The 27,950-nt window shown below is 41.3% G+C and overlaps 1 protein-coding gene across 1 annotated transcript; it reads left to right on the top strand.

Moving 5' to 3' along the window:
* The first annotated feature begins 7,163 nt into the window (after positions 1 to 7,163).
* pdcl3 (phosducin-like 3) lies at positions 7,164 to 27,748 on the top strand. The gene is made up of 6 exons (XM_078402604.1): positions 7,164 to 7,424; positions 12,259 to 12,385; positions 17,525 to 17,615; positions 19,594 to 19,737; positions 20,366 to 20,574; positions 26,356 to 27,748. Exons 1-6 carry the CDS (start codon positions 7,419 to 7,421, stop codon positions 26,493 to 26,495), a joined length of 717 nt encoding a protein of 238 aa, XP_078258730.1. The 5' UTR covers positions 7,164 to 7,418; the 3' UTR covers positions 26,496 to 27,748.
* Positions 27,749 to 27,950: the final 202 nt, after the last annotated feature.

Below are 27,950 nucleotides of genomic sequence, written 5' to 3'. Positions count from 1 at the left end.
AATACATTATTTTTCTACGGTATAAATTGCTTTATTTTTAATTTTTTTTATTAATCACTTAGGAAGAAGTGACTGATTTCCAGCTGTAATCAATCTCCATTCTGCAAAGCACCTGATAATCATCAACCGCAGATGACACACCATAACTTTGGTTATGTTGCTTTAAATCACATTGTTGTAATATGTATCGGAAAACGAGTGATGTGCTTTCTACTGTGAAAAATAAATATTTCATACAGCATTTGCTATTATTTAATAGCGACGTTAGCATAAAATTCATGCCACTGAAATATTGGTCAGGTTATTTTGCTGGTTTTTCATACTGTTCACAGCACAACCACCTATCTGGCAGGCCTGTAAATAACTATCCTTCATATTCAGAGTTTTACATCTAGGATCTCTGGAATTGTCTAATGTTTAATCTCCTCAAGCTATCTTCTTCCTACCATGCCAGTGTATCTATATTGGTGACACTGCATTAATCATGATACCTATGTGACTTCCTTCTTGTACATTATATGATGCAATAGATTAGAGTTCCAAATCTGACACGACCAAATTTAGACACAGGACTAATTGATAGATTAACCTATTGACATGGATCTCTGAAGGCTTCACACATGGTAGAAAAGGCCTCTGTTTGATTTCTCCTTGCCTGGTAGAGAGTGCATTTCGTGGAGCAAGCGAGTGTGTATTTATTGGAGGTTGAGGGCAGAGGACCATGGAAAGGGAAATGGTTGTCCAGCAGATATCCCAAAGTGGTTTGGAGTTCAGGATGTGCATCCTGAAGTTCAGGATGGGCAAAGGAAAAATGCTGATCGGGGAGGATAAATGATTGGAGGGTTGGGATTATATCAGGTGGAATAGGGCAGCATCGTGGTGCAGTGGGAAAGTTGCTTCTTTGCAGTGCCAGAGAGCCAGGTTCAATCTTGATACGAGTGCTATCTGTACGGAGATTGTACATTCTCCATGTGACTGCGTGAGTTTTCTCCAATTTCCTCCCACACTCCAAAGATGTACAGGTTTGTAGGTTAATTGGCTTCAGTAAAATTGTTCCTAATATGTAAAATAGTGTTATTGTATAGGATAATTGCTGGTCGGCATGGGCCGAAGGGCCTGTGACTGCACTGTATCTCTAAAGTAAAATTATGATTGTTAGTTTGGACAGATGATAGGAGGGGTCTAAGATCACAGTCAATAGTGATAAAGTGTAATCTGTAATGATGGAGAATAAACCGACAACTCATGAATGAACACCTCATATTATCAGTGGCACAGATCACGCGGAATGAAAGTAGGCTTTAACCAGGCTTCAGGGCTGGCACAGTGGTCCAGCTGGTAGAGCTGCTGCCTCACAGTGCCAGAGAACCTGGGTTCGATTCTGACCTCTGGTGGTGTCTGTGTTGAGTTTGCACATTCTCCCTGTGACCACATGGGTTTCCTCCAGGAGCTCTGATTTCCTTCCACATCCCAAAGACATGCAGGTTTTTAGGTTAATTGGCCTCTATGTGACCTACTGTGTAGGTAGTGGACAAGAAAGTTGGAGAACATAGAACTATTGTGAATGGTGATCAATGGTCGGTGTGGGCCGAAGGGTCTGTTTCCATGCTGTATCTCCAAACTAAACCAAATTGTTCACTATGATCTGATATAATGTTCACACAAGCCTCACAGTCTGAAAATAAAATGAATGCTGTGTGTTATTTGACAGCACAACGCATATCAAAGAGCCTCCATGTGCTTGCATGTCACATCAGATAAGCTTATTGTTATGAACAAGTATGGTGAAATACAGATACAGTGTAAATATTGCGTGTAACAATTTCAAAAGAACACAAACAACACACCAAGACACAAATTATAATTAAATTACACAAATTCTCCAAGACAGTAAAGACTGTGCATAAAAACAAGACATTAGTACAAAGCACAATTAGAAAACAAGGCCATGCGGGTGCATGAGGTGGTCCATAAGGCAAGGTGGGAATAGGGTTGTGCAGGTTGGTTCAAGACTATACGTGTTGTAATATAACTGTTCATGAATCTGGTGGTCTGAGACTTCAAGCTGTATGCCTCCTATGCGAAGGTCGAAGCAAGAAGAGGGCCCAGCCCGGATTGTGGGGGTCATTGATAATAGGTAGCAACTCCTTGCAACAGCACCTCATGTAGATACTTCTGATGGTGGGTAGGGCAGTGCTTGTGATGGGCCGGGTTGAAACCACTGTTCTCTACACCCTCTTGCATTCTTATTGCATTGGAATTGTAGAAACAGGTTATGACGCACCCTGTCAGGATTCTTCTCACTGTGCATCTGTAGAAGTTTGTTGGAGCAATTGCTGGACCTCTATGAATGTAGAGCAACTGGCACCCCATTGTGTGATTACATCTATCTGCTGGGCCTAGGACAGATCATCTGAGATGTTAATGCCTGGGAATTTGAAGCTGCCAACTGTCTCTATTGCTAATAAACCAATGAAAGTTGGCAATAGCACCCCCCAACTTCCCCTTTAAGTCAATAATTTGTTCCTTGGTTTTGTTGGCATTAAGTGAGAAGTTGTTATTGTGACACTACTGAACCAGGTGTCTCACTCCTGTTCACTGACCCATCACCTCCTGTAATTTGGCCTCCTGCTGTGTTGTCATTGATGAATTTATAGATGGCATTGGCCACATATAGCCCATAAATATCCCTTAACATCCATCTTTGAATGCTTATTACATTCCCACCATATTTTGCATTATTAGAAAATGTTAATGTCTTATATGAGGACGTTTAGTTTAATTTATTATTGTCACATGTACCGAGGTAGAGTAAAAAACTTTTGGTTGCGCGCTATCCAGTCACGGAAAAGACTACATATCATTACAATCAAGCTGACCACAGTGTACAGATAAAGGATAAAGTTTCTTGTAATGTACACTAGTCCGACCTGACTGTGTTTGGCCCATATCCCTCTAAACCTGTCCTATCCATGTACTTGTCCAAGTGTTTCTTGAATGTTGCAATAGTTCCTGCCTCAGCCACCTCCTCTGGCAGCTCGTTCCATACACCCACCACTCTTTGTGTAAAACATTTACCCATCATATTCCTATTAAATCTATTTCCCTTCACCTTAAACTTATATCCTCTGGACCTCAATTCCCCTGCTCTGGGCGAAAGACTCTGTGTGTCTACCTGATCTATTCCTCTCATGATTTTATACACCTCTATAAGATCATCCCTCACCCTCCTGCGCTCCAAGGAATAGTCCCAGCTCAAACCTCTCCCTATAGCTCAGACCTTCTAATCCTGACAACATCTTCGAAAATCTCCCTATTCTTTCCAGCTTGACAACATCTTTCTTATTACATGGTTGCCAGAACTGAACACAATACTCTAAATGTGGACTCACCAACATCTTATATAACTACAACATGACCTCCCAACTTCTATACTCAATACTGATGAAGGCCAATGTGCCAATAGTCTTTTTAACCACCCTATCTACCTGCGACTCCACCTTCAAGGAACAATGTACCTGCACTCCTAGATCCCTCAGCTCTATAACACTCCCCAGACCCCACCATCCACTGTACAGGTCCTGCCCATGTTAGACTTCCCAAAATGCAACACCCCACATTTCTCTGTATTAAATTCCATCCGATTCCTCAGCCCACCTGGCCAACCGATCAAGATCCTGCTGCAATTTTTCACAACCATCTTCATATCTGCAATACCACTCATTTTTGTATCATCTACAAACTTTCTAATTTTGTCATGTATGTTCTCATTAAAATCATTAATATAGATGACAAACAGTAACAGGCACAGCACCAAACCCTGAGGCACACCGCGAGTGACAGGTCTCCAGTCCGAGAAGCAACCGTCCACCATCACACTCTGCTTTCTTCCATGGAGCCAATTTTCTATCCATTCAGCTATCTCTCCTTGGATCCCATGCGATCTAACATTTCCAGAGCAGCCTACTATGTGCAAACCTTCTTGAATGCTTTGTTGAAGTCCATACATACCACATCTACACCCCTACCTCATCAACCTTTTTGGTCACATCTTCAAAAAACTCAATCAGATTCATGAGACACGAACTCCCACGTACAAGCCCATGCTGACTATCCCTAATCAGCTTTCGTCCATCTAAATGTGACAAGTCACAGTGATATTCTTTGTTTTGCATACCCAAGATAAGCAAAGAGTAGCCAAATAAAGGGTGGCAACAAAGTATATCCTATCCCTCAGAATACTCTCTAGTAACTTTCCAGCTACAGATGCTAAGCTATAGATGCTGTAGATCCCAGCGTTTTCCCTACACCACTTCTTAAATAGAGGCACAACGTTTGCCACCCTCCAGTCTTCTGGCACCTCTCTTGTATTTAATGACGACTCGTAAATTTCAATTGGTTTCAATCTCCTTTCTGGTTTCCTAACAGTGTCCTCGTATATATTTGATCATACCCGGGAGATTTGTCTACCTTCAAACACGATAGGATCCTCAGCACCTCTTCGACCATAATACTGATTGCTCTCAAGACACTTCCATTGACTGCCCCAAGTTCCTCCGTCCTCCTCTCTTTCTCCTCGGTAAAAACAGGAAAAATACTAATTGAGGACCTTGCCCATCTCTTGTGATGGAGGAGCAGGAGAGGGTGGGCCCAACGGGTCCACTTTGTCTAGTATATTACTAAAACTCTGATCTTGTACGTTTGTTTGTTCCCGAAATAGCCAAAACGGTGCACAATAGCGCAACAATTTTAGGCCCACCTTACTAACCATTGGTGTGCGGTTCAAATGGTTGTTATATTTTTAAAGTCATTCACTTTTTAAACTTTAATAAATCACTTTTTAAACTTTAATAAAACGCTCCCACTTTCCCTGCCCGTCCTTGTGCAGTAATACCTCTGTCTTCGACGTCACAATGGGAACAAAAACGGGTCCGCGCCTGCGCAGTCAGGGCCCGTTGATCTAATATTTACGTGTTCATCTGGCGTCACAACGGTACGACGGCCGCCGGATCCGCACGTGCGCAGTTGGGGAGGGTTGCCATTTTCAGATTGCCATTTGATTGGCTGTACCACGGCAGTGCCCCACCCCCATGTGGGGTCCGGCGCGTCCTGATTGGCTCCTGCCGCTCCCCCCACGTGGTCGATTGATTGGCCCCGACCTCCCGCTCGACGCCCGATTGGTCGCTGTTCCAGGTCCCATGTGGGGGGAAGTGCTCAGAGCGCGCTGGTTGTCCGCTGGGGCTTCTTCCTGCTCAAAGCAACCGCCGTCGCCATCGAGCTGCCACAGTTGTCACGCCATCAACGGGTCCACGGCTGGCTCTGGCCACCGCAATGGTCACCCGGGGCCGGGGTGAGTGGCTCCCTCTCTCCCCTCACCCATCCCCGGCCCCGGGGGGGGACTCCCCGGCCGGCAAAAGGTCCACAAGTCGTTGGAAGAGGGTTGTTGGGCCCGCAGGCTTAGGACGGAGGGTTGCCGGGCCCGCAGGAGAGGTTTGGACCCAACGGGGGTTGCCGGGCCCACAGGAGAGGTTTGGACCCAACGAGTCCACACTCGGCTAGTGTATTGATAAAAAAAATTGGGATTGTCCTACCTGATAGAGCTATCCTGACCCCTTTTTGCCCTTCTGATTTCTTTTTGTTTAATTTACTCCTTAGTTCCTGAAACTCTTCCAGGGAAATACTTGATTCCAGCTGCCTGTACCTGTCCCATCCATGCATCCTTCTTATTCTTGACCAATGCCTCAATTTCCCTCGTCATCCAAGCATGTTCTGCAAATCTCAGTGTGGACAGTACCATGCGTTTCCAGGACACATCAGTGTCTTGCTGCTAACATGGATAAAGAACAGAGCTGGTAGTGCTGCTGCCTCATAGTTTCAGTGACCCATGTACAATCCTGTGTTCAGATGCTGTCAATGAGTTATGTGCACCTTCTCCCAGTAACTGTGGGTGCTTCCCACAGCCACTCTGGCTTTCTCCCACATTCCAAAGATATGCTGGTCGTCAAGTTATTGGCTGCTAGGAATGGATGGTAGGATAATTGGGAAGAGTTAATAGAGATGTGAGAGAATATAATTATTTCCAACATTCCAGTCTATGAAGAATCAATGCAATTTTCTCACATGATAGGGCTGCAGTGACAAATGGCATGAGCTTGATGGGCTGAACGGCCTCCTTCTGTGTCAAAAGATGTAGCAAAAAAGTTGATCTCTAAAGGCAGTCCAGTTACTGCACTTGATATCAAGGAAACACAGAGCAAAAGACAATTGTTGAAGGCCACAGGATTCATAACCGGGATACACATGAAAGGGTGAATTTGAATTGTCAATAACTACACACTAGTTGATATCACCCAATTGTAGAGAACAATTCTTAGTTTAGTTTAGAGATACAGCGCGGAAACAGGCCCTTTTGCTCACCGAGTCCGCGCCGACCAGTGATCCCCATACATTAGCACTATCCTACACACTAGGACCAATTTACAATCTTTACCAAAGCCAATTAACCTACAATCCTGTCTATCTTTGGAATGTGGGAAGAAACCGGGAACATCTGGGGAAAACCCTTGCGGTCACATGGAGAACGTACAAACTCAGTAGACAGCACCCGGAGGCAGGATCAAACCCGGGTCTCTGGCGCTGTAAGCAGCAACTCCACCGCTACACCACCTTATTTATAAAATTACAAATGATAATTTGTTTCAAATACTATTTTTATGTCAGATATTTACATGGCAAATCTTATGTACTGATTCGGTGTGGTCAACTGTCTTTCACTCTTATACTTAGTATGATTATGCCTAATGTATATTAGAATTGTCACTGAGCTGTATACAAACAAAAAGATCACTGTACTTAGGTACATGTGACGAATAAGTGCCATTGAAATGCGCGGTCTAATGCTGGAACATGTGTTTGATATAACTACGTGAATGTATAGAATATTCTATACGATGTACTCTTCCAACTAATTGAAATGATTGACTGTTTCAAATCCATGAGGATCAGTCACTTATTCCCTCCCCTTCTGCAACTCTTGGACAGAGAGGAAGCAATAGGCGCGGCAGCAAATCAACAACTTGTCCAGTTATTTCCTCATTAGGAAATGTTGTCACTGCCATCCCATGTAAGGAAGCGTCGGAAACCGGAAATTAGCGCAACCTAGAAAGAGATCCCCAGCACCAGCAGCCGCCGTTAACTTTAACTGGAGAAATAGCCAGCATTTATTTGTGTGCGGGTATTGCTGGGCGAAGAAGGTGCTGTGCAGGGTAGGCGCGTGCTCCGGGACTACAGCGAGGGTGCTGTGCTGTGCAGTGCAGGGCAGGGTTGTGCTGTGCAGGGTAGGCGCGTGCTCCAGGACTGCAGCGAGGGTGCTGTCCGGAAGTGCTGCTCTGCTGGAGTGACAACAATATCCCAACAACATGCAGGTCTGCAAATTGTCCTTTCTTTGCAATTTTTCTTAAATCGTACGAGCCGCGAGTAAAAGCGACGTGTATTCTTGAGAATGTTACAGAAACATAGAAAATAGGTGCAGGAGTAGGCCATTCGGCCCTTCGAGCCAGCACCGCCATTCACTGTGATCATGGCTGATGTACTGAGTGATATTGCCTTGCTTCTATTGATACGGATCCATCCCAATAAAACTACTAAAGCCCAACCCGCGTACAAAACAGCTGTATTTTTTTCAACCTTTCCTGACGCGCAGATATGCTTGAAATGAAATGAAAATGTACACAAAGTTAGATAAGTTGAATGCATGATACTTTATAATCACATGTGACATGTCACAGTGAGATTCTTTGTTTTGCTACACATGTATACAAAGAGTCGCCACATATAGGGCGCTGACAAAGTTACAAAGCATTACATTTTCTCCCCAATGGGGACAAACTAGTGTAGTATCATTACATTTTGTCCCCCTTTGCTCTCTCGGCAGCACCCCTCCCACGCCGGGTCCCTTGCCTTGTTCTCTCGGCGCCACCCCCCCCCCCCCCCCCCCCCCCCAACACCCACCACTTGTCCCGTATAACCAACATCTCATCAAATAATGAAAAATCGGTGTCATTTAACACAAATGAAATCTTTGACATAAATTAAGTATGGTATATTTTAATTGAAAAAAATATAGGCCCTAACACTCTTGTAAAGTTGTGAGCAGTACTTTACTGTTAGCACATTAAGTTCCATTTCCAAAGTAGACAACAGGGACCAGCCAATTATTACATAATGACTCTTGTAAATCACAATGAACATTACAAGTAATTTAGTTTAAAATTTAATTAGCTGCAAAATACCAAATGAGACTCCAATATTGGTCCTGTTAATGCAAGCTTTTCAATCTGGGGCTGAATGAGGATTTGGAGAGTCCTTCCAATACTCGGTCTACTTAGAAACTTGTTTTTCATTGCAGAAAATCCACTTTTGTAAAGGTAGTAGAATAGAATGACAATAAGATTTTAACTGCCAATTTGGCAAGTTCTGGATATTCAAGATTGATTTTTATTTGGATGATGTTAGGTTTTTAAATTGTAACTTCAGGCCCTTGTCACTTGATACTACACTAGTTTGCCCCCTATTATTGGCAGCAGTGAGTCTCACTGTTTACAGATGAGAATGCTTTACAAATCTTTTATTTATGTTGATTTTTGGGGTGAATTATATTATTTTTTGGAGAGTGAGTTTGACTGCGTGGGTTTTCTCCGGGTGCTCTGGTTTCTTCCCACACTCCAAAGATATACAGGTTTGTAGGTTAAAATTGTAAAATTGTCTGTAGTATGTGACTAATTCGCAGCAAAAATAAATCTCCATAGGCATCTCCATTCATGGGCACAGTGCATGTAAATAATAAGAAGCACAACTTTACAAATGTTTTGTAACTGTTGGGATTTGGTGTCTTCTGCAATATCAGTAGTAACCTATGAGACAACTGTATCAATTGCTAATGAATACAGCTGATTTTCTTTTGTAGGAATGAACCGCAGATGCTGGTTTAAACCGAAGATAGACACAAAAAGCTGAAGTAACAGCGGGTCAGGCTGCATCTCTGGAGAAAAGGAATAGATGACGTTTTGGGTCGAGACCCTTCTTTAGACTGAGAGTCAGGGGAAAGGGAAACAACAGATATAGACAGTGATATTAGAGAGATATAAAACAAATGAATGAAAGATATGCAAAAAAAAGTAACTATGATCAAGGTAACAGTCTATTGTTGGCTGTGGGCTAGGTGATAATGAGTTATACAGACAATGAAACTCACCAGAATGACAGTGAAACTAGTACATGATTACAGTGGGGAAGGGATGGAGAGAGAGGGGATACAAGGTTACGAAGTTAGAGAAATCAATATTCATACTGTGTGTAGGAAGGAACTGCAGATGCTGGTTTAAACTGAAGATAGACACAAACGCTGGAGTAACTCAGCAGGACAGGTAGCATCTCTGGAGAGAAGGAATGGGTGACGTTTCGGGTCGAGACCCTTAAGACGCTTCTGAAGAAGGGTCTCTACCTGAAACGTCACCCATTCCTTCTCTCCATAAATGTTACCTGTCCTGCCGAGTTACGGCAACATTTTGTGTCTATCTTCAATATTCATACTGCTTGGTTGTAAGCTGCACAAGTGAAATATGAGGTGCTGTTCCTCCATTGTGCATTTGGCCCCACTCTGACAATGGAGGTGGCCCAGTATAGAAAGGTCAGAATGGCAGGGGGCGTTAATATTTGGCAACCAGGAGATCACGTAGGTGGACTGAGCGAAGGTGTTCAGTGACACGATCGCCTAGTCTACGTTTGGTCTCACCAATGTATTTGTCCACACCTGAAACAACAGATACAATAGATGATGTTGGAGGAGGTGCAAGTGAACCTCTGCCTAACCTGCAAAGACTGCCGGGGTCCCTGAACAGTCGCGAATACGACAGTCCTTTCAGGTTAGGCAGAGGTTCACTTGCACCTCCTCGAACCTCATCAACTGTATCCATTGTTCCAGGTGTGACACCTCCTCCCTCGACCCTGTCCAGGGACCCTGACAGTCTTTTTCAGGTTTGCTGCAGTGCATCGTGTACATAATGCACTGTGAGTGCAATATATATTAGTGTTGGATGGAGTATCAATTTGTTAATGATGTGATAATGTTCAAATTCTGAGTGCTATTGGAGTTGTGCTAATTCAAGCAGGTGGAGAACTTTTAACTTCACTCCTTGCTGGGCCTTGTAGATGGTGGAGTGACTTTGAGCAAGTGAGCATCTTTTGCCAGAATGAATTAAGTATGCCTTGATGCAAAGGTTTATATTGTCACGAAGGCTCTCCGCACCAAAGGAAATGGTTATCTCTTTCCCAATAGATAGAGCGTCATTGGCTGAGGAAGCTCATGAATAGAAAGAGGTGAGCTTTCAAATGGAATATTTGCTGGCAAAAAATATCCGTGGTTTGTCGTGAAGTATGAAAAAGGGAAAAGAGATTGAGGTGTGAAGAAATCCTGTTTTGATATCCGCACCACTGCCTTGCTCGTGACTGTAATGCTATCTGTTCCAGTGATGATTGATGCTTTTTCCTCCTGTTAGGAATCTCCAGATGTACAGTGGAAAGCCTTTTTTGTTGCATGCTATCCAGTCAAGGAAAAGACTATACATGATTACACTCAAGCTGCACACATTGTACAATTACAGGATAAAGAGTATATTATTTAGGTGCTGTTGAAATAAAGATTTAAGAGTGAAGCAATTGTAATGTGTGCTAGCAGATCCCCTTCTGGGACTAGCACACAGAAGGTCACCTGGCTTCAGCGCCAACTTGAAATTTATCAGGGTGGTGTTGCTTTTTTTTTTATAGGGTATTTTCATCTGTCCAGGCTGGGTCCATGACAGGTCCTAGACTGTTTCCGGAGTCTCGTGTTATGTATACAAAGAATGAGGCCTGTGCAAGAGTCAGCTGACTGCAGCTCGGGCTTCAATGCTGGGGATGTTGGTGTGAGAGTTGTGTGTGTTGGTTGGCATATCCTTCCAATGAATTCTGAGGATTTTGCAGAGATTGCATTGGTGGTATCTTTCTACCGTCTGCCCGGGTAGTCCAGTTGTCAGAAGCAGAGAAGAGGGCAGAATCACTGCTGCTGGCAGACAAAGTTTTGTGCCAGGTCTGAGATCTTAATCTTCAAACATCAGTCGTACATTTCAGCATCAATATTGGCCTTTGCTGAGCGGTAGCTCTTGAGATGCGAGAAATGTTTTCTAGGATCTGCCACGAATCTTTTATTGCTGAAGGACTATGTTGTGCAGCAGGGGCAGTTTGATAGCAGCCCATCGTCTTCTGGATGTTGAGTGTAAGACCAATGCACTTGTATACTTTAATGTATTACTGCATGAATGATTCAGTGAAGAAGTTGACAATGGCTTGGAGCTGGGTCTTTGAACTTGCATGAGCTTGAGGGTTGTCTTTCTGCTGTGGCTCAACTGCGAGGGTTTGGATGATCAATTGTTGCTGTAAATTGAATTGTTTCCCGTTGGTACTGAAAACTAACTCCATGCCTGGGGAAGTTTGTTGTAGATGAGGTGCAGCATTGCAGTGAGAAAATTTTGTCTGGCAACAGTGGCGCAATTGGTAGAGCTGTTGCCTTGCAGTGCCAGAGACCCATGATTTGTTGCTGACTGTGGAGAGTTTGCATGTTCTCCCTGTGAACATGTGGGTTTCCTCCCCCATCCCAAAGTTGTGCAGGTTTGTAGGTTAATTGGCCTTTGTAAATTGCCCCTAGTACAGAGTGAGTTTGTGAGAAAGTGGGATAATGTAGAACCAGTGTGAACGGTTGATCAGTGGTTGATCAGTGGTTGGAACGGTCTGTTTTTGTGCTGCATCTCTAATACAGATGTTGGATAAAAGGTGAAGAGGTATCACAGTCTTGTTTATCACTGCTATTTACTGAGGTTGATTAGGATCATGTCTTGTAAGTTGCCATGAAGCATATGCAAGGAAGAGGAGGTAATGTAATTTGATAGAAATGTTATGAGGTTTGGCCCTTAGGGATGTGAGCCATATATAATGGAGTACCACAGTTGTCTTTCTAAATCCTGAGAGGTTCTTGGCAATTTTACCTTTGTAATAAAATACAACAGTTGGTCATCTTTTGACCTTATTAATTCCACTCCACTGTAGCTCAGCGTAATCATCGAAGCACAGTTTATATCAAAGTACACCTTTTCCTCCAGGCGCACCAACTACTATTCACCCTGAAAAAAACGGTCTATTTTCTTATTGTACACTTATTTTCCTTAGGATCCAAATGCAGACACTGAGTGGAATGCCATTTTGCGGAAAAAAGGCATCCTTCCTCCAAAAGAGAATCCAGATAAAGAAAATGAGGCACTGGAGGAGGAGCTCATTCAGAACCAGCAGTCGGTTGGTAAGTGAAGAGCTAATTTATTTGTTTGGAATTGACTGAGCCTTTATCGGGAATCTCTGTCAGCAGTCTAGCGATGCCTGTAGGTACTGGTCTGGAAGCAAATGGCTAATCTCACTGGTCCTCTGCTTCCTGGTGTCCAGTGGTATGGCCTCTGTAATGGCCATGTGCTGTTCCTCCCTTTGAAATGCCTATCACTCTATTCACTGCTGGCAAAAGTCAGGGCAGGAATGTTCTGGTTATAAGATGCTGCAAGCGATTTCTAGTAATTGTTAATTGTTTCTGACATTCACAAACAACGATTTTCAATTGAAATAAAACGTTGATTTTTGGAAATGCATTAAAGCGTGTTTAAAAAGTAAAATATATATATTTCTAAATAATTTATTTTACCCTTTGCTTCCTGCAATCCCCTTTCAATGCAATGGGATCTTGCATTCTTAATCAGTGACTATATTTCCAGCTTGTTGCTAAGGAATTTTCAGTAATACTGCACACTTTTGATGGTATTCTGTGAAATAGATTCAGCTTTCTTAATCTGAGTTGCTCCACCTTTTGATAGTACCAACACGGAAGACTGGAACTTGCTGCCATTGAAGTTGTTAAAAGCTGGCAGATCTATTCAGCACGGCTGGTCCTTGCAAGATCTGACTCATTGAACAGCTTCTTCCTCTCTGTTATCATGCTTCTGAATGGCTCTTCCATAAGCTAGGGTACTGTCCAATTCACCTTTACCCCATTGTGGACATTGGACTATGTTAATGGAGCAGCTATGCTACAATGCTGAGAATTATATTCTGTATTTATGTATGGTATATCTGATATGTTTGGATAGCATGCAAAACAAGGCTTTTCACTGTACCTCGGTATATTTTACAATAATAAACCTTAACCTTTTTACCACAGCTGATAATTACACATGGGTATCTGATATTTAATAGGACCATGACTGGTGCTATTAGTTTTGTGCTAAGATATTTTGAGTGTTGACCTGGTATCCAGATTTGTAGTTGACTACTCCATATTCCATAACCTCGACATCCTGTCAGACTCACGTTAGTCACTATCTACCAGACAACCAACTGTTGAAAGGTGGTGCTGGTGTAATCAGAGGGTTTTTTTTTTAAAAAAAATTAAAAATTAAAGCATATGTACAAATAATAAAACGACAAACTGGTTATAGAATTCTTACATAGCTTCAATTTTTAAATTTTTAAAGAAAAAATAAAGATGAAAAGAGACTGGAAAAAAAAGACTATAAACTAATAGAGAGAAAGCAAAGAAAAAAGAGAATTACAAATATAAAGATTATGGGGATAGATCCGGGAGTTAATGAGTATAGTTGTACATCCAACCCTAAACTCAAGTTTTAACTTTAGTTTTAAATTTTAGTTTTGTGACAAACCCATTTACTTTTTTTAAAATTCAATAAATGGAGACCATATTTTAAAAAATAGATCTGGTTTGTCAATTAAGGCAAACCTTATTTTTTCCAAAGGCAAGGTCTCGGTCATTTCCGTAATCCATATTTTAATCAGAGGTTTTGACTGATCTGGTGAAGCAAATTCAAATCTGGCCATGGCATAAATGGAATTTTAATTCAGGTAAATTAAATATATTCTTCCTGCCTTGTTCTAACCTGTGTCAGGCATAGAAAAGTGGTTATTTCTTGTTTTTTCCCCCCCATTATCAATTGCAGGAAAAAACTGCCTGTCTTTACTCCATTGTCTGCATTTACAGTGTGGATGACCACATAACCCTTCCAGTACCATAGCAACCAGTTTTTACAATGCTTTTTTTTAAACACCCTCTAAGTTTTCCTTCTGGCAGCATTTTGAAGGTCTGCTTTTTGTGTGCGAACCATCAACATTGTGCATGGCTGTAAATGTATTAATTTAACTTATTTTCCCAATCTGTAGATAAGAACAAATAGATTGGCCTGGAAGGAGTCGAATGTGTCAATGGCAGAAAAGCATCCTTGTGAGAACACCTCATTAGGATGTTTCATATTTGAAATAAATCGATTTTTTGTTTGTGACAGTTTTAATGCTTTTGCTGAAACCAAGAGTCAAAGAGAATAATATAAATACAATGCCCTCCATAATGTTTGGGACAAAGAGCTATCATTTATTTATTTACCTCTGTACGCCACAATTTGAAATAGAAAAGATCACTTGTGGTTAAAGTGCACATTGTCAGATTTTAATAAAGGCCATTTTTATACATTTTGGTTTCACCATGTAGAAATTACAGCAGTGTTTATACATAGTCCCCCCCAAGGCACCATAATGTTTGGGACACAGCAATGTCATGTAAATGAAAGTAGTCATGTTTAGTATTTTGTTGCACGTCCTTTGCATGCAATGACTGCTTGAAGTCTGCGATTCATGGACATCACCAGTTGCTGGGTGTCTTCTCTGGTGATGCTCTGCCAGGCCTGTATTGCAGCCATCTTTAGCTTATGCTTGTTTTGGGGGCTAGTCCCCTTCAGCTTTCTCTTTAGCATATGAAAGGCATGCTCAATTGGGTTCAGATCGGGTGATTGACTTGGCCACTCAAGAATTGACCATTTTGTAGCTTCGAAAAACTCCTTTGTTGCTTTAGCAGTATGTTTGGGATCATTGTCTTGGTGTAGAATGAACTGCCGGCCAATGAGTTTTGAGACATTTGTTTGAACTTGAGCAGATAGGATGTGTCTATACACCAGAATTCATTATGCTACTACCATCAGCAGTTGCATCATCAATGAAGATAAGTGAGCCAGTACCTTCAGCAGCCATACATGCCCAGGCCATAACACCCCCACCACTGTGTTTCACAGATGAAATGGTATGCTTTGGATCTTGGACAGTTCCTTCTCTCCTCCATACTTTGCTCTTGCCATCACTCTGATACAAGTTAATCTTCATCTCATCTGTCCACAAGACCTTTTTCCAGAACTGTGATTGCTCTTTTAAGTACTTCTTGGCAAACTGTAACCTGGCCATCCTATTTTTGCGTCTAACTAGTGGTTTGCATCTTGCAGTGTAGCCTCTGTATTTCTGTTCATGAAGTCTTCTGCGGACAGTGATCATTGACAAATCCACACCTGACTCCTAAAGAGTGTTTCTGATCTGTCAGACAGGTGTTTGGGGGGGGTTTTCTTTATTATAGAGCAAATTCTTCTGTCATCAGCCGTGGCGGTCTTCCTTGGCCTGCCAGTCCCTTTCCGATTAGTAAACTCACCAGTGCTCTCTTTCTTCTTAATGATGTTCCAAACAGTTGATTTTGGTAAGCCTAAGCTTTGGCTGATATCTCTTAACAGTTTTATTCTTAGTCTCATAATGCATCTTTGACTTTCATTGGCACAACTTTGGTCCTCATGTTGAGAAACAGCAATAAAAGTATCCAAAGGTGATGGAAAGACTGGAGGAAAGACTAGGTGCTCTCTTATACCTGCATGAAGGAGGCAATTAAACACACCTGAGCAATTACAAACACCTGTGAAGCCATGTGACCCAAACGTTGTGGTGCCCTGAAATGGGGGGTGACTATGTATTAACACAGTTGTAATTTCTACATGGTGAAACCAAAATGTATAAAAATGGCCTTTATTAAAATCTGACAATGTGCACTTTAACCACATGTGATTTTTTTCTACTACAAATCTCAAATTGTGGAGTACAGAGGCAAATAAATAAATGATGGGTCTTTGTCACAAACATTATGGAGGGCATTGTAGTTGATTGAATTGATTGCTGAAGTATATAGACTGGGAATGTTAGTGCTGTGAAGTGACCATCGTATTCCACTGGAAGGGTTTTAATCCTATTCTTGGAACATCCCTGTGTCAATACCTCCCCAGACTTGTTTCTCTTCCTTCTTATAAATCATATTACAAGTATGTTCATGTTGGAGAACACATGCTCATGTCAGGCTTGCATGGCACTCCTTCCTGGGAGAATGCCCAACGCACAGTGCTGGAGTAACTCAGCAGGTCAGGAGCTAGTTACTCTGCCACGTTGTGCCTTTTTTTGGCAAATCAGCCCCTGTGTCTCCATTTCATTATCTGTAGTCTGGATAGTCTGATTTTAAGTTTGAGTAAAATGATGAAATTTGTCATAAAAGCATTGTTTTCCTAACTATTGGTTGTTGAGTAATACAACACTTCAGTCCAACGTTTCCATGCCAACCAAGATGTCTATTTAAGCTCACCCCATTAAGTTGCCTTTGGTGCATATACCTCTAAATCTTTTTCATTCATGTACCTATCCAAATGTATTTTCTGCGTTGTAATTGTACCTGCCTCTACAGATTCCTCTGGCAGTTGATTCCATATAACCACCACTCCACTCCGTGTGGTTCAATGGTACATTATTTGTCACATGTACCGAGGTACAGTGAAACTCTTATTTGTATTTAGTTCAGTACGTATTACTACACAAATGCCTCTTGGGTCCCTTTTAAATCTTGTCCCTTGCACCTAAATCTACGCCCCTTAATTTAGATTCCTTTACCCAGGGAAATAAACTGTAAACATCAATTTATGTACACCTTAATGATTTTGCATTCCTCTAAGGTCAGCCTTCTGCTCCTACATTCCAGTGTAACAAGATCAAGCCTCTTCTTGTAAACCTGAGATCTCCAGTCCTGGTAACATCCTCGTGAATCTTTACTGCATCCTTTCCAGCTTAGTGACATCATTCTTGTAGCCCAATATTCCAAGTGTGGTCTCACCAATGACTTTTCGTCTAAAGAAGGGTCTTGGCCCGAAACTTCACCCATTCCTTCTCTCCAGAGATGCTGCCTGTCCCGCTGAGTTACTCCAGCATTTTGTGTCGACCTCACCAATGACTTGTGCGGTTGCATCATGATGTCCCAACTCTACCCATTGCCCTGACTGAAGAAGGCAAGTGTACCAAATGCCTTCTTTGCCACCATGTCGACATATTACAAGCAACAAAGCAATTTTGTATTGCTTAAACCTTTTTGTTTAAGGAAAATATCACGCGGTTCTGATTGCTCTCTTTATTAATGGCACGTTTGCCATTATTGTTTGCAAAGGAAATCCTCTTTTATGTGTACTAACTGGCGGTGTCAGATTTTCATTTTAAATGGCTGGTTTCCAGAAATAGCTAGCTGATGAATCAACTTTTTTTGCAGTTAAAAGATATGAAGACATGACCCTGGAAGAGCTGCAAGAAAATGAGGATGAATTTGGTGAGGAAGATGAAAGAGCCATTGAGATGTACAGGTAAACAACATGAAGATGTTCTAGGTTATATGAAGGTGTCGGAAATACAGATCCATCTTTTTACAAGTTCCAGCAAACCTGAGTGCATCCTCATTGAAACTTACAGAATAATGAAAGGTGTAGATAGAATGGACGTGGAAACTATGTTTCCACTGGTGGGAGAGTCTAGGACCAGAGGTCATAGCCTCAGAGTTAAAGGGTGCTCTTTTAGAAAGGGGTTGAGGAGGAATTTGTTTAGTCAGAGGGTAGTTAATCTGTGGAACTCATTGCCACAGAGGGCCGTGGAGGCTGTCAGTGGATATTTTTAAGGCAGAGATAGACAAATTCTTGATTAGAACAGGTGTCGAGGGTTATGGGGAGAAGGCAGGGAAATGGAATTAGGAGGCAGAGATCAACCATGACTGAATGGCAGAGTAGACTCGATGGGCTCGGCAATCAGACATCAGGGTGTGTCTTGGTGTGTAATCTCCTATTTTGATTGTTATCACAATTGGGCTTGTCTTACTTTTTCTCTCAAAGGCTGAAGAGTGGGGATGTTGCGTGATGCAGTATTTATGTAGGGCATTCTGAATGGCACATGAAATAACAATTTTATTGCAGATTATTAACTGGGAATTGTGGGTTTTAATTATTTATTTTTTTAGAAATTAAGTATTCCTTTTCAACTCAATGCCAGTGTAATATCATTGGAGCACTGCTTTGTGCAACTTGTGGATAAGATGTTAAATACAGTCTTCAGCTGCCCCTGGGATATAAAAGGTCCTTGGGTCTTATTTTGAAGAACAGGAGAGTGATTATCATTGTCTTGGCCAGTAACACTCAATACTGATATTATTTTCTGGTTGTTACCTGATCTTTCTGGGCGGCTACTGCACAAATTGACTGCTGTATTTCCTACTTCACACGTTGCCTACATTTCAAAAAGTCTTTAACTGACTAAAGTGTTTGTGATGTCCTGAGGTAGTGAAGGGGGTTATGAAAATGAAAGGTTATTTTGCTTTTATTTTATTAATTAAATAGATTGTAGTTGTTTGTTTCTTCATAACCTTTGACTGCAATTAGCTATCAAAATAATGACCAGCCTAATGGTGATTTTTGCCATTTAAAAAATATATAAATGGCACAGTAATTTTAGCAGAGGATTATGTGGGCGATAAGTGATTCTTTTGCGTTTTATTAGAAATGCAATTTTGCTGTTTCATTTATCAAAAATTTGATTTTGGCGATCTTTGGATAATGTGATAAATGTGCAAGGAATCTTTTGATGCCATGATCCAACGAACAATACATAACTACTTACATTTATGTAAAAATATGCTTGCAACATGTCGCAAATTGCACTTTAAAATGAGTAACATATCATTTTTGCTTTGCAGAAGTCTACAATGTGTTTTGTCCCATTTGATAATATTTAGGGACATCAGTTGGACTGCTTCTATCATCGCGTTTATTCAGTTTATACACGTCAGATGCCTTGGTGAAGCTCATTGGAAAATATAGTTGGAGGATGAGAGAAAACCATCACTGAGGATACCATTTGTTTAATGAAATTGCTCTCAAGCTGAAGCTCCATGAGTCTACCAGGGGATAGATTTTCCTCTTCATACTAATTTCAAACCGAATTTATACTTTGTGTAGTAGATGATAAGGGACCAAAATTAATGGAGGAATGTGGTTGCTCTATCAAAACTGCTTCAAGGTTGACCTAATTGGCCTAGTTATAAATACCATATGCATTTCATTATAAGAAAATAACTGCAGATGCTGGTACAAATCGATTTATTCACAAAATGCTGGAGTAACTCAGCAGGTCAGGCAGCATCTCGGGAGAGAAGGAATGGGTGACGTTTCGGGTCGAGACCCTTCTTCAGTCTGACCTGCTGAGTTACTCCAGCATTTTGTGAATAAATCAATATGCATTTCATTGCTTGAATGTCTGAACGATTCATTGGTTAACAAGTGATTTAATCTTTTCCAGGCAACAAAGACTAACTGAATGGAAAGCAAAACAGATGATGAAAGTGTTTGGAGAAGTTTTGGAAATTTCTGGACCAGAGTATGTACAAGAAGTGACTAAAGCTGGCGAGAGTTTGTGGGTAATACTGCACCTTTACAAACAAGGGTAAGTTTTGGGGTTTTTGTTTCATTCTCAGTATTGGGTTTATTTGGCAATGATGGTATTTATTGTTTATTCTTTGATGTGATTGAAATGAAGAGTCGGTTAAGAGCAAATAACATTTAATTAATGCACCTGCACTTCAGGGAGCAGAATGATAAATTACAAATCATCAATCCAATCTGCTGTAGCCAATAGCTCTGATATTTGATGTATACCTTTTTATTTAAATCTAAGTGTAACGCAAGACTACTTCTGTTCTTTGGCTTAAATCTTACTGGCAGAATATTATAGGCAATTTTTTCTGAGCTTGTAATTTGAAATTCCCCCACCTCAACTGAGTCCAACAGATGTGTCACAAGGAGAAATGATTTTTCAGACCTGTTCATCCATCTTGCAGCTAGTAAATGTTCCAAATGTTTGAACTTTATAAAATATTAATTCAGTTCAAGACTTTATTGTATATCTGAATTGGTGATCAGGTCCAATTAATTTTTCTAAATTTCCGTTTCTTAAAAAAGAACACTTGTGAATATTAGCTCATCTTAACTGAAACATGGACTCTTGGCAAAACGTTGATTATGTAGCTAGATGATTGTGCAGTTCTCTGATAATGTTTCTCTGTTTGTACTAGGCTACCTTTATGTGCCTTGATAAATAGGCATCTAAGTGAACTGGCAAGGAAGTTCCCAGAGACTAAATTTATTAAAGCTATCTCCACAACCTGCATACCCAACTATCCGGACAGAAACCTCCCAACAGTCTTTATTTATCGCAATGGCGATATCAAAGGACAATATGTTGGACCCTTGTTATTTGGAGGCATGAATTTAACAAAAGATGGTAAGTGATTAATTTGTGCATTGCCCAAATTTATATTTTTGAGTATTAAATCACGGAGCGGCTTCAGAACATCCTAGCGAGGGAAGGCGATCAACCGGAAGTAGTTGTGCACGTGGGCACGAACGACGTCGGGAGGAAGAGGAAGGAGATACTGCAACGTGAGTTTAGAGAGTTAGGAAGAAGACTGAGAAGTAGGACGTCGAAGGTGGTTGTCTCTGGACTGCTACCTGTACCTCGTGCTGGTGAGGGCAGGAATAGAGAGATCGGGGATATGAATGTGTGGCTGAGGGGCTGGTGCAGGGAGCAGGGATTTAGATTTCTAGACCACTGGGATCTCTTCTGGGATAGGGGTGACCTGTACAAAAGGGACGGGTTACACCTTAACAGCAGGGGGACCAACATTCTGGCAGGTAGGTTTGCTAGTGCTACAAGTGTGGCTTTAAACTAAGTAGTGGGGGGGAGGGGTTGACAAACTGGGAACATGAAGATGGAGTTAAAGGGGAAGCGAATACAAAGGGGAGAAATTGCAAAGGACTCTCGAATGAAGGGGGAGGGAAGTTCTAGAAGGGGTAAGAGAGTAAGGTCAGGGCCAATTGTGACCGGTGTGAGAGGGGAGGTGAATACCGAAGTTAAAGTGTTGTATTTAAATGTGCGAAGTATAAGAAATAAAGTGGGTGAGCTTGAGGCTCAGTTGGACATTGGCAAGTATGATGTTGTGGGAATCACTGAGACATGGCTACAAGAGGACCAGGGCTGGGAACTGAATATTCAGGGGTACACAACATATAGAAAGACAGACAGGTGGGCAGAGGGGGTGGGGTCGCTCTGTTAGTGAAGAATGATATTCACTCCCTTGCAAGGGGTGACATAGAATCAGGAGATGTAGAATCAGTATGGATAGAAATGAGGAATTGTAAGGGTAAAAAGACCCTAATGGGAGTTATCTACAGGCCCCCAAACAGTAGCCTCGACATAGGATGCAAGTTGAATCAGGAGCTAAAATTGGCATGTCGCAAATGTAATGCTATGGTGGTTATGGGAGATTTCAACATGCAGGTAGGCTGGGAAAATCAGGTTGGTAATGGACCCCAGGAAAGAGAGTTTGTGCAGTGTCTCCGAGATGGATTCTTAGAACAGCTTGTACTGGAGCCTACTAGGGAGAAGGCAATTCTGGATTTAGTGTTGTGTAATGAACCTGATCTGATAAGGCGAGGTAAAAGAGCCATTAGGATGCAGTGATCACAATATGATAAGTTTTACTCTACAAATTGAGAGGGAGAAGGGAAAATCGGAAGTGTCAGTATTACAATATAGCAAAGGGGATGACAGAGGCATGAGGCAGGAGCTGGCCAGATTTGACTGGAAGGAGGCCCTAGCATGGAAGACGGTGGAACAGCAATGGCAGGTATTCCTGGGAATAATGCAGAAGTTGCAGGATCAATTTATCCCAAAGAGGAGGAAAGATTCCAAGGGGAGTAAGAGGCACCCGTGGCTGACAAGGGAAGTCAAGGACAGCATAAAAATAAAAGAGAAGAAGTACACCAAAGCAAAGAAGAGTGGGAAGCCAGAGGATTGGGACTCTTTTAAAGAGCAACAGAAGATGACTAAGAAGGCAATACGGGGAGAAAAGATGAGGTACGAGGGTAAACTAGCCAATAATATAAAGGGGGATAGTAAAAGCTTTTTTAGGTAGTCGAGGCAAATGTGGGTCCCTTGTAGACAGAAGCAGGGGAATTTATTATGGGGAACAAGGAAATGGCAGACGAGTTGAACCGGTACTTTGAATCTGTCTTCACTAAGGAAGATACAAGCAATCTCCCAGATGTTCTCGTGGTCAGTGATCCTAGGGTGACAGAGGAACTGAAGGAAATCCAAATTAGGCAGGAAATGGTGTTGGGTAGACTGATGGGACTGAAGGCTGATAAATCCCCAGGGCCTGATGGTCTGCATCCCAGAGTACTTAAGGAGGTGGCGCTAGAAATTGTGGACGCATTGGTGATCATTTTGCAATATTCTATAGATGCAGGATCAGTTCCTGTGGATTGGAGGGTAGCTAATGTTGTCCCACTTTTTAAGAAAGGAGGGAGAGAGAAAACGGGAAATTATAGACCAGTTAGTCTGACATCAGTGGTGGGGAAGATGCTGGAGTCAATTATAAAAGACGAAATTGCAGAGCATTTGGATAGTAGTAACAGGATCGTTCCGAGGCAGCATGGATTTACGAAGGGGAAATCATGCTTGACTAATCTTCTGGAATTCTTTGAGGATGTAACTAGGAAAATTGACAGGGGAGAGCCGGTGGATGTGGTGTACTTTGACTTTCAGAAAGCCTTTAACAAGGTTCCACATAGGAGATTAGTGGGCAAAATTAGAGCATATGGTATTGGAGGTAGGGTACTGACATGGATAGAAAATTGGTTGACAGACAGAAAGCAAAGAGTGGGGATAAATGGGTCCCTTTCAGAATGGCAGGCAGTAACTAGTGGGGTACCGCAAGGCTCGGTGCTGGAACCGCAGCTATTTACAATATACATTAATGACTTGGATGAAGGGATTAAAAGTACCATTAGCAAATTTACAGATGATACAAAGCTGGGTGGTAGTGTGAACTGTGAGGAAGATGCTATGAGGTTGCAGGGTGACTTGGACAGGTTGTATGAGTGGGCGGATGCATGGCAGATGCAGTTTAATGTGGATAAGTGTGAGGTTATCCACTTTGGTGGTAAGAATAGGAAGGTAGAGTATTATCTGAATGGTGTCAAGTTAGGAAATGGGGACGTACAACGAGATCTAGGTGTCCTAGTGCATCAGTCACTGAAAGGAAGCATGCAGGTACAGCAGGCAGTGAAGAAAGCCAATGGAATGTTGGTCTTCATAACAAGAGGAGTTGAGTATAGGAGCAAAGAGGTCCTTCTACAGTTGTACAGGGCCCTAGTGAGACCGCACCTGGAGTACTGTGTGCAGTTTTGGTCTCCAAATTTGAGGAAGGATATTCTTGCTATTGAGGGCGTGCAGCGTAGGTTTACTAGGTTAATTCCCGGAATGGCGGGACTGTCGTATGTTGAAAGACTGGAGCGACTAGGCTTGTATACACTGGAATTTAGAAGGATGAGAGGAGATCTTATCGAAACGTATAAGATTATTAAGGAGTTGGACACGTTAGAGGCAGGAAACATGATTCCCAATGTTGGGGGAGTCCAGAACCAGGGGCCACAGTTTAAGAATAAGGGGTAGGCCATTTAGAACTGAGATGAGGAAAAACCTTTTCAGTCAGAGAGTTGTGAATCTGTGGAATTCTCTGCCTCAAGAAGGCAGTGGAGGCCTATTCTCTGAATGCATTCAAGAGAGAGCTAGATAGAGCTCTTAAGGATAGCGGAGTCAGGGGGTATGGGGAGAAGGCAGGAACGGGGTACTGATTGAGAATGATCAGCCATGATCACGTTGAATGGCGGTGCTGGCTCAAGGGCCGAATGGCCTCCTGCACCTATTGTCTATTGTCTAAATAATTGAGCTATGTGACTTGTCATTTGGTGAAAATTATGCATTGCAGATTTTTCAGTCTGGAATGATAATCATAGAAACATAGAAACATAGAAAATAGGTGCAGGAGTAGGCCATTCGGCCCTTCGAGCCTGCACCGCCATTCAATATGATCATGGCTGATCATCCAGCTCAGTAGCCTGTACCTGCCTTCTCTCCATACCCCCTGATCCCTTTAGCCACAAGGGCCACATCTAACTCCCTCTTAAATATAGCCAATAAACTGGCCTCAACTACCTTCTGTGGCAGAGAATTCCACAGACTCACTACTCTCTGTGTGAAGAAATGTTTTCTCATCTCGGTCCTAAAAGACTTCCCCCTTATCCTTAAGCTGTGACCCCTGGTTCTGGACTCCCCCAACATCGGGAACAATCTTCCCGCATCTAGCCTCTCCAACCCCTTAAGAATTTTATATAATCCAAAGCATTGGACTCCCCAAATTTTGACAGTAATCCGCCTGGTAGAATTGTCAAAAACAATGGACAAGGGGGTATATCATTACCCTTTCAGAATGAAGCCCAGAGATTGTCGCAGGAAAGGCTATTCGAGTGCGAATGGGACAGGAGCATTCCATTAGGTCTTCGTTCCTCAAACCACTAGAAACTCAACGCATGTGATTTGTTTGCAGAGTCATCTTTGTCTGCCATCTAGACTATGTGGTCGTGTATGAAATTTCAACCATCATTCATTCTATCTTTTTGATATTCATTGCAGATTTGACCATTTTGCTTTGAAAATCTTTATTGTAATTATAAATTGTGAAAAAAGATGCCACCTTTCATCTCTGGAGACTGTCAATAAACTAACTCTTATGAATGAAAGTCTTATAATTTCCACCCTTCATAGGTTTGTCACCATCATCTTTTTGGATGGTTCATCGACTTGCCCATTCACTAATTATAGACTTCAACAATTTTAGATTGATTCCAATTTTATTATATTTGATTTACTTAGTTTAGTGATACAGTGTGGAAATGGGCCCTTCGATCCATCGAGTCTGCGCCAACCAATGTCACCTGTACACTATTCAATGTTATCCCAGTTTCGCATCCTAAACACTAGGGACAATTTACAGACACCAGTTAACCTGCAGGCCTTTGAAATGTGGGAGGAAACCAGAGCACCTGGGAAACCTAACGCAGTCACAGGGAGAACATACAAACTCCGTGCAGGCAGTGCCTATAGTCGGGATGGAACCCGGGTCTCTGGCACTGTAAGGTAGCAACACTACTGCTGTTCCACTGTGCTGCCCAAAATCTTATTATATAATTAGTCACTATATTGCAGAAAGGGGAGCTTGTGCATCTGTAATTGATTAAGCAATAAATATTTGAATGTAATGTGAAATGCTAATAAGCCAATTATCTCGAACATAGTTCATGATAGCCATTTGTCTGCACTTGGCACAGTCTTCCAATAAATAAAACCTTGTACCTTATATAATTTTATTCAGGCACTGGTCAATATTTGTCCTCAATTAACACACCAAGGGCAGTTAAACGTTTCTCCTGTTAAATTTGCTGTTTGTCAAAAGCTATTCAATGGAAGTTAATTTCTGAATTTGCAGATGTTCAGTTGTGACTGCACTTCTGCAAATAATTGCTTGGACAGTACATTGAGAGTTGTGTACATGTAGAGCACTAAGCAAGTTTGATTGTTTGCTGTTTTTCTATTTCTATTGCTGGAACCATGCTGCAAGTGTGACCTTCTGTGAGAGAAGCAATAGTTGTCTTGTGCTCTATGTCCTTGCACTTGTTTCATGCGCTATAGTGTAGTGAATCATCAGCTCAAACATTTCTGGCAAATGCACTCCTAACAGCATTTTCAAGAGATGGCATGCCTCACAATGATTCCTTCAAGCAGATTCAAAGCATCTTTTAACTACAGTTACTGTGAGGTTGTGATTCCTGGGTTCATCTAGCTGGCATTTGGCCTTAATGGAAATTATGTGCTGTTTCTCAAGTTTGCATTGGGATTTATTGGAACAAAGAAAGACTTGGATTAGGAATGGATGGAGAATTACTTTTGCAGGGAACTAGATGCTCTGGTTTCCCCTTGCAGGTTAACGGAGGTACTCTGCAAAGTGTTCGCCCAATCTATATTTGGATTCTCCTGTGTAGAGATTGGTGGGTTGAACATTAAAGACAAGGGACTCCTGTCCTTATTCTGACTAGGAGAATTAAATATTATAACAATGATTTTTCTTTTGTCCTTTGTTTCCATACTTCACTTTCATTGAAGAATTGGAATGGATGCTGTCGAGTTCTGGTGCAATCAAAACTGAACTGGAAGAAAATCCAAAAAAACAAATTGAAGATAGGATGATGTCATCCATCAAGACTAGTGTTCCAACAAAGGACATTGATTCTGAAGAAGATTAATCATTTAAGTGCAGTGGGGTAGAGTTTCCAATAAGGGCTTTGATAGTAATTCTGATGTAGAGTGAATCGAAGATCATGACTCTTTTTGTTCCCTGAATTTGCATTTTGGTGAATGCAGAATCTGCCATGACCCTGCATAATCAAACACATTTAAAAGGGAATTTCAAATTTAAATTTAAAAATATTTAAAATGCTTACGTGGTCATTTGATAAAGTCTGATTTGTTTAATTGCTGAAGGTGGGTTTGTCATGTGAAATAAGAACACTTGTCATTCAAAAGCAAAATACTGCAGATGCTGGAAATCTAAAATAAAGTCTGGAAATGCTGACAAGCTGGGAAATGTCTGTGGAGAGAAACGGGTCATGTTTCTATGTTCAATGGTCGTGTTCAATGAACTGGGAAAAATTTGAAATAAAATAACAACTAATTTGCAAAGAAGATGAAGAGAACGCAAAGGAGATTTGAGACTGGGTGGAGATCAGGAGAGATGCCACTAATGGTGCTGAGTGGTAAAGGTGTATAAATAATAGTTTGAATCAGGAGGAAGTGAAAGAACTCTACAGATACTAGAAGATAAATAATTTTTGAGCAGTTTATTTTCTTCTCACTATATCAGATTTCTGCAGATGCAGAAATCTGAAACGTATTGTATTTCAGGAATCTGTGCCACCTTCTTTTTGCTAGCAACTCCCATCTCTTCAATCACTCAATCCCTACAGGTCTCTGTGATATTGCCTACTTTCCCCTTTATTCTCCCTGGTTTCTCTGTAATTTATTTCAAACTTCTCACAGTACCGATGGTTGGTGTTTTAACCAAATGTGAAACAGGTTTCTCTCAACTGATGTTGCCAGACCTGAGGTTTGTGACTTCATATTGACAATGTACCACTTGTTCAGTAACCTGTTTCTTAAGGAATTGATAATGATATTTAAAATTAAATGTTTTCGGACTGGAATAAACCATGGTGATTGAGTTTGCTAGTAAAATAACAATAGCATTCAGAGAGCTTGCAAATCCTTGTTATTCATGTATTTGCAGACAAAAAAATCAACTTAATTTATTCAGCTGTCTCTTTAGAGTGATTAACAAATGCAATTAGAGCAAACTCTCAACAGTCAATGATTTGTCTGAGGTATAGGTGTTTGGCATTTTTTGAAAAAAGATTATTAATGTGAAGTACAATTTGTGTGTGCTTAAGAATACAATTTGAGGAAATTCCCAAGCATGTAATATTTTTTAATAATAAACAAACAGACATTTTAATCATGTTTACTTTTTTTTAAATACATCGTTTTAACATTGAGAAATCTTAATTAAAAATGTCTTAACTTCATAATATTCTTCTGTGAAGTAGCTCTTTAAACTTATGGTTGAATCTTTCTGCTTTTAACTGTTCACTGCTTTAACTATTCCAAAACAACTCCAGAAAATTAGATAACCCGCATAAGGAGTG

This window comes from Rhinoraja longicauda, chromosome 7 (assembly GCF_053455715.1).
Source record: "Rhinoraja longicauda isolate Sanriku21f chromosome 7, sRhiLon1.1, whole genome shotgun sequence".
In the NCBI taxonomy this organism is placed as follows: Eukaryota; Metazoa; Chordata; class Chondrichthyes; order Rajiformes; family Arhynchobatidae; genus Rhinoraja; species Rhinoraja longicauda.
Note: the sequence above shows the minus strand (reverse complement) of the source record. Positions and strands in the feature narration are given on the sequence as shown.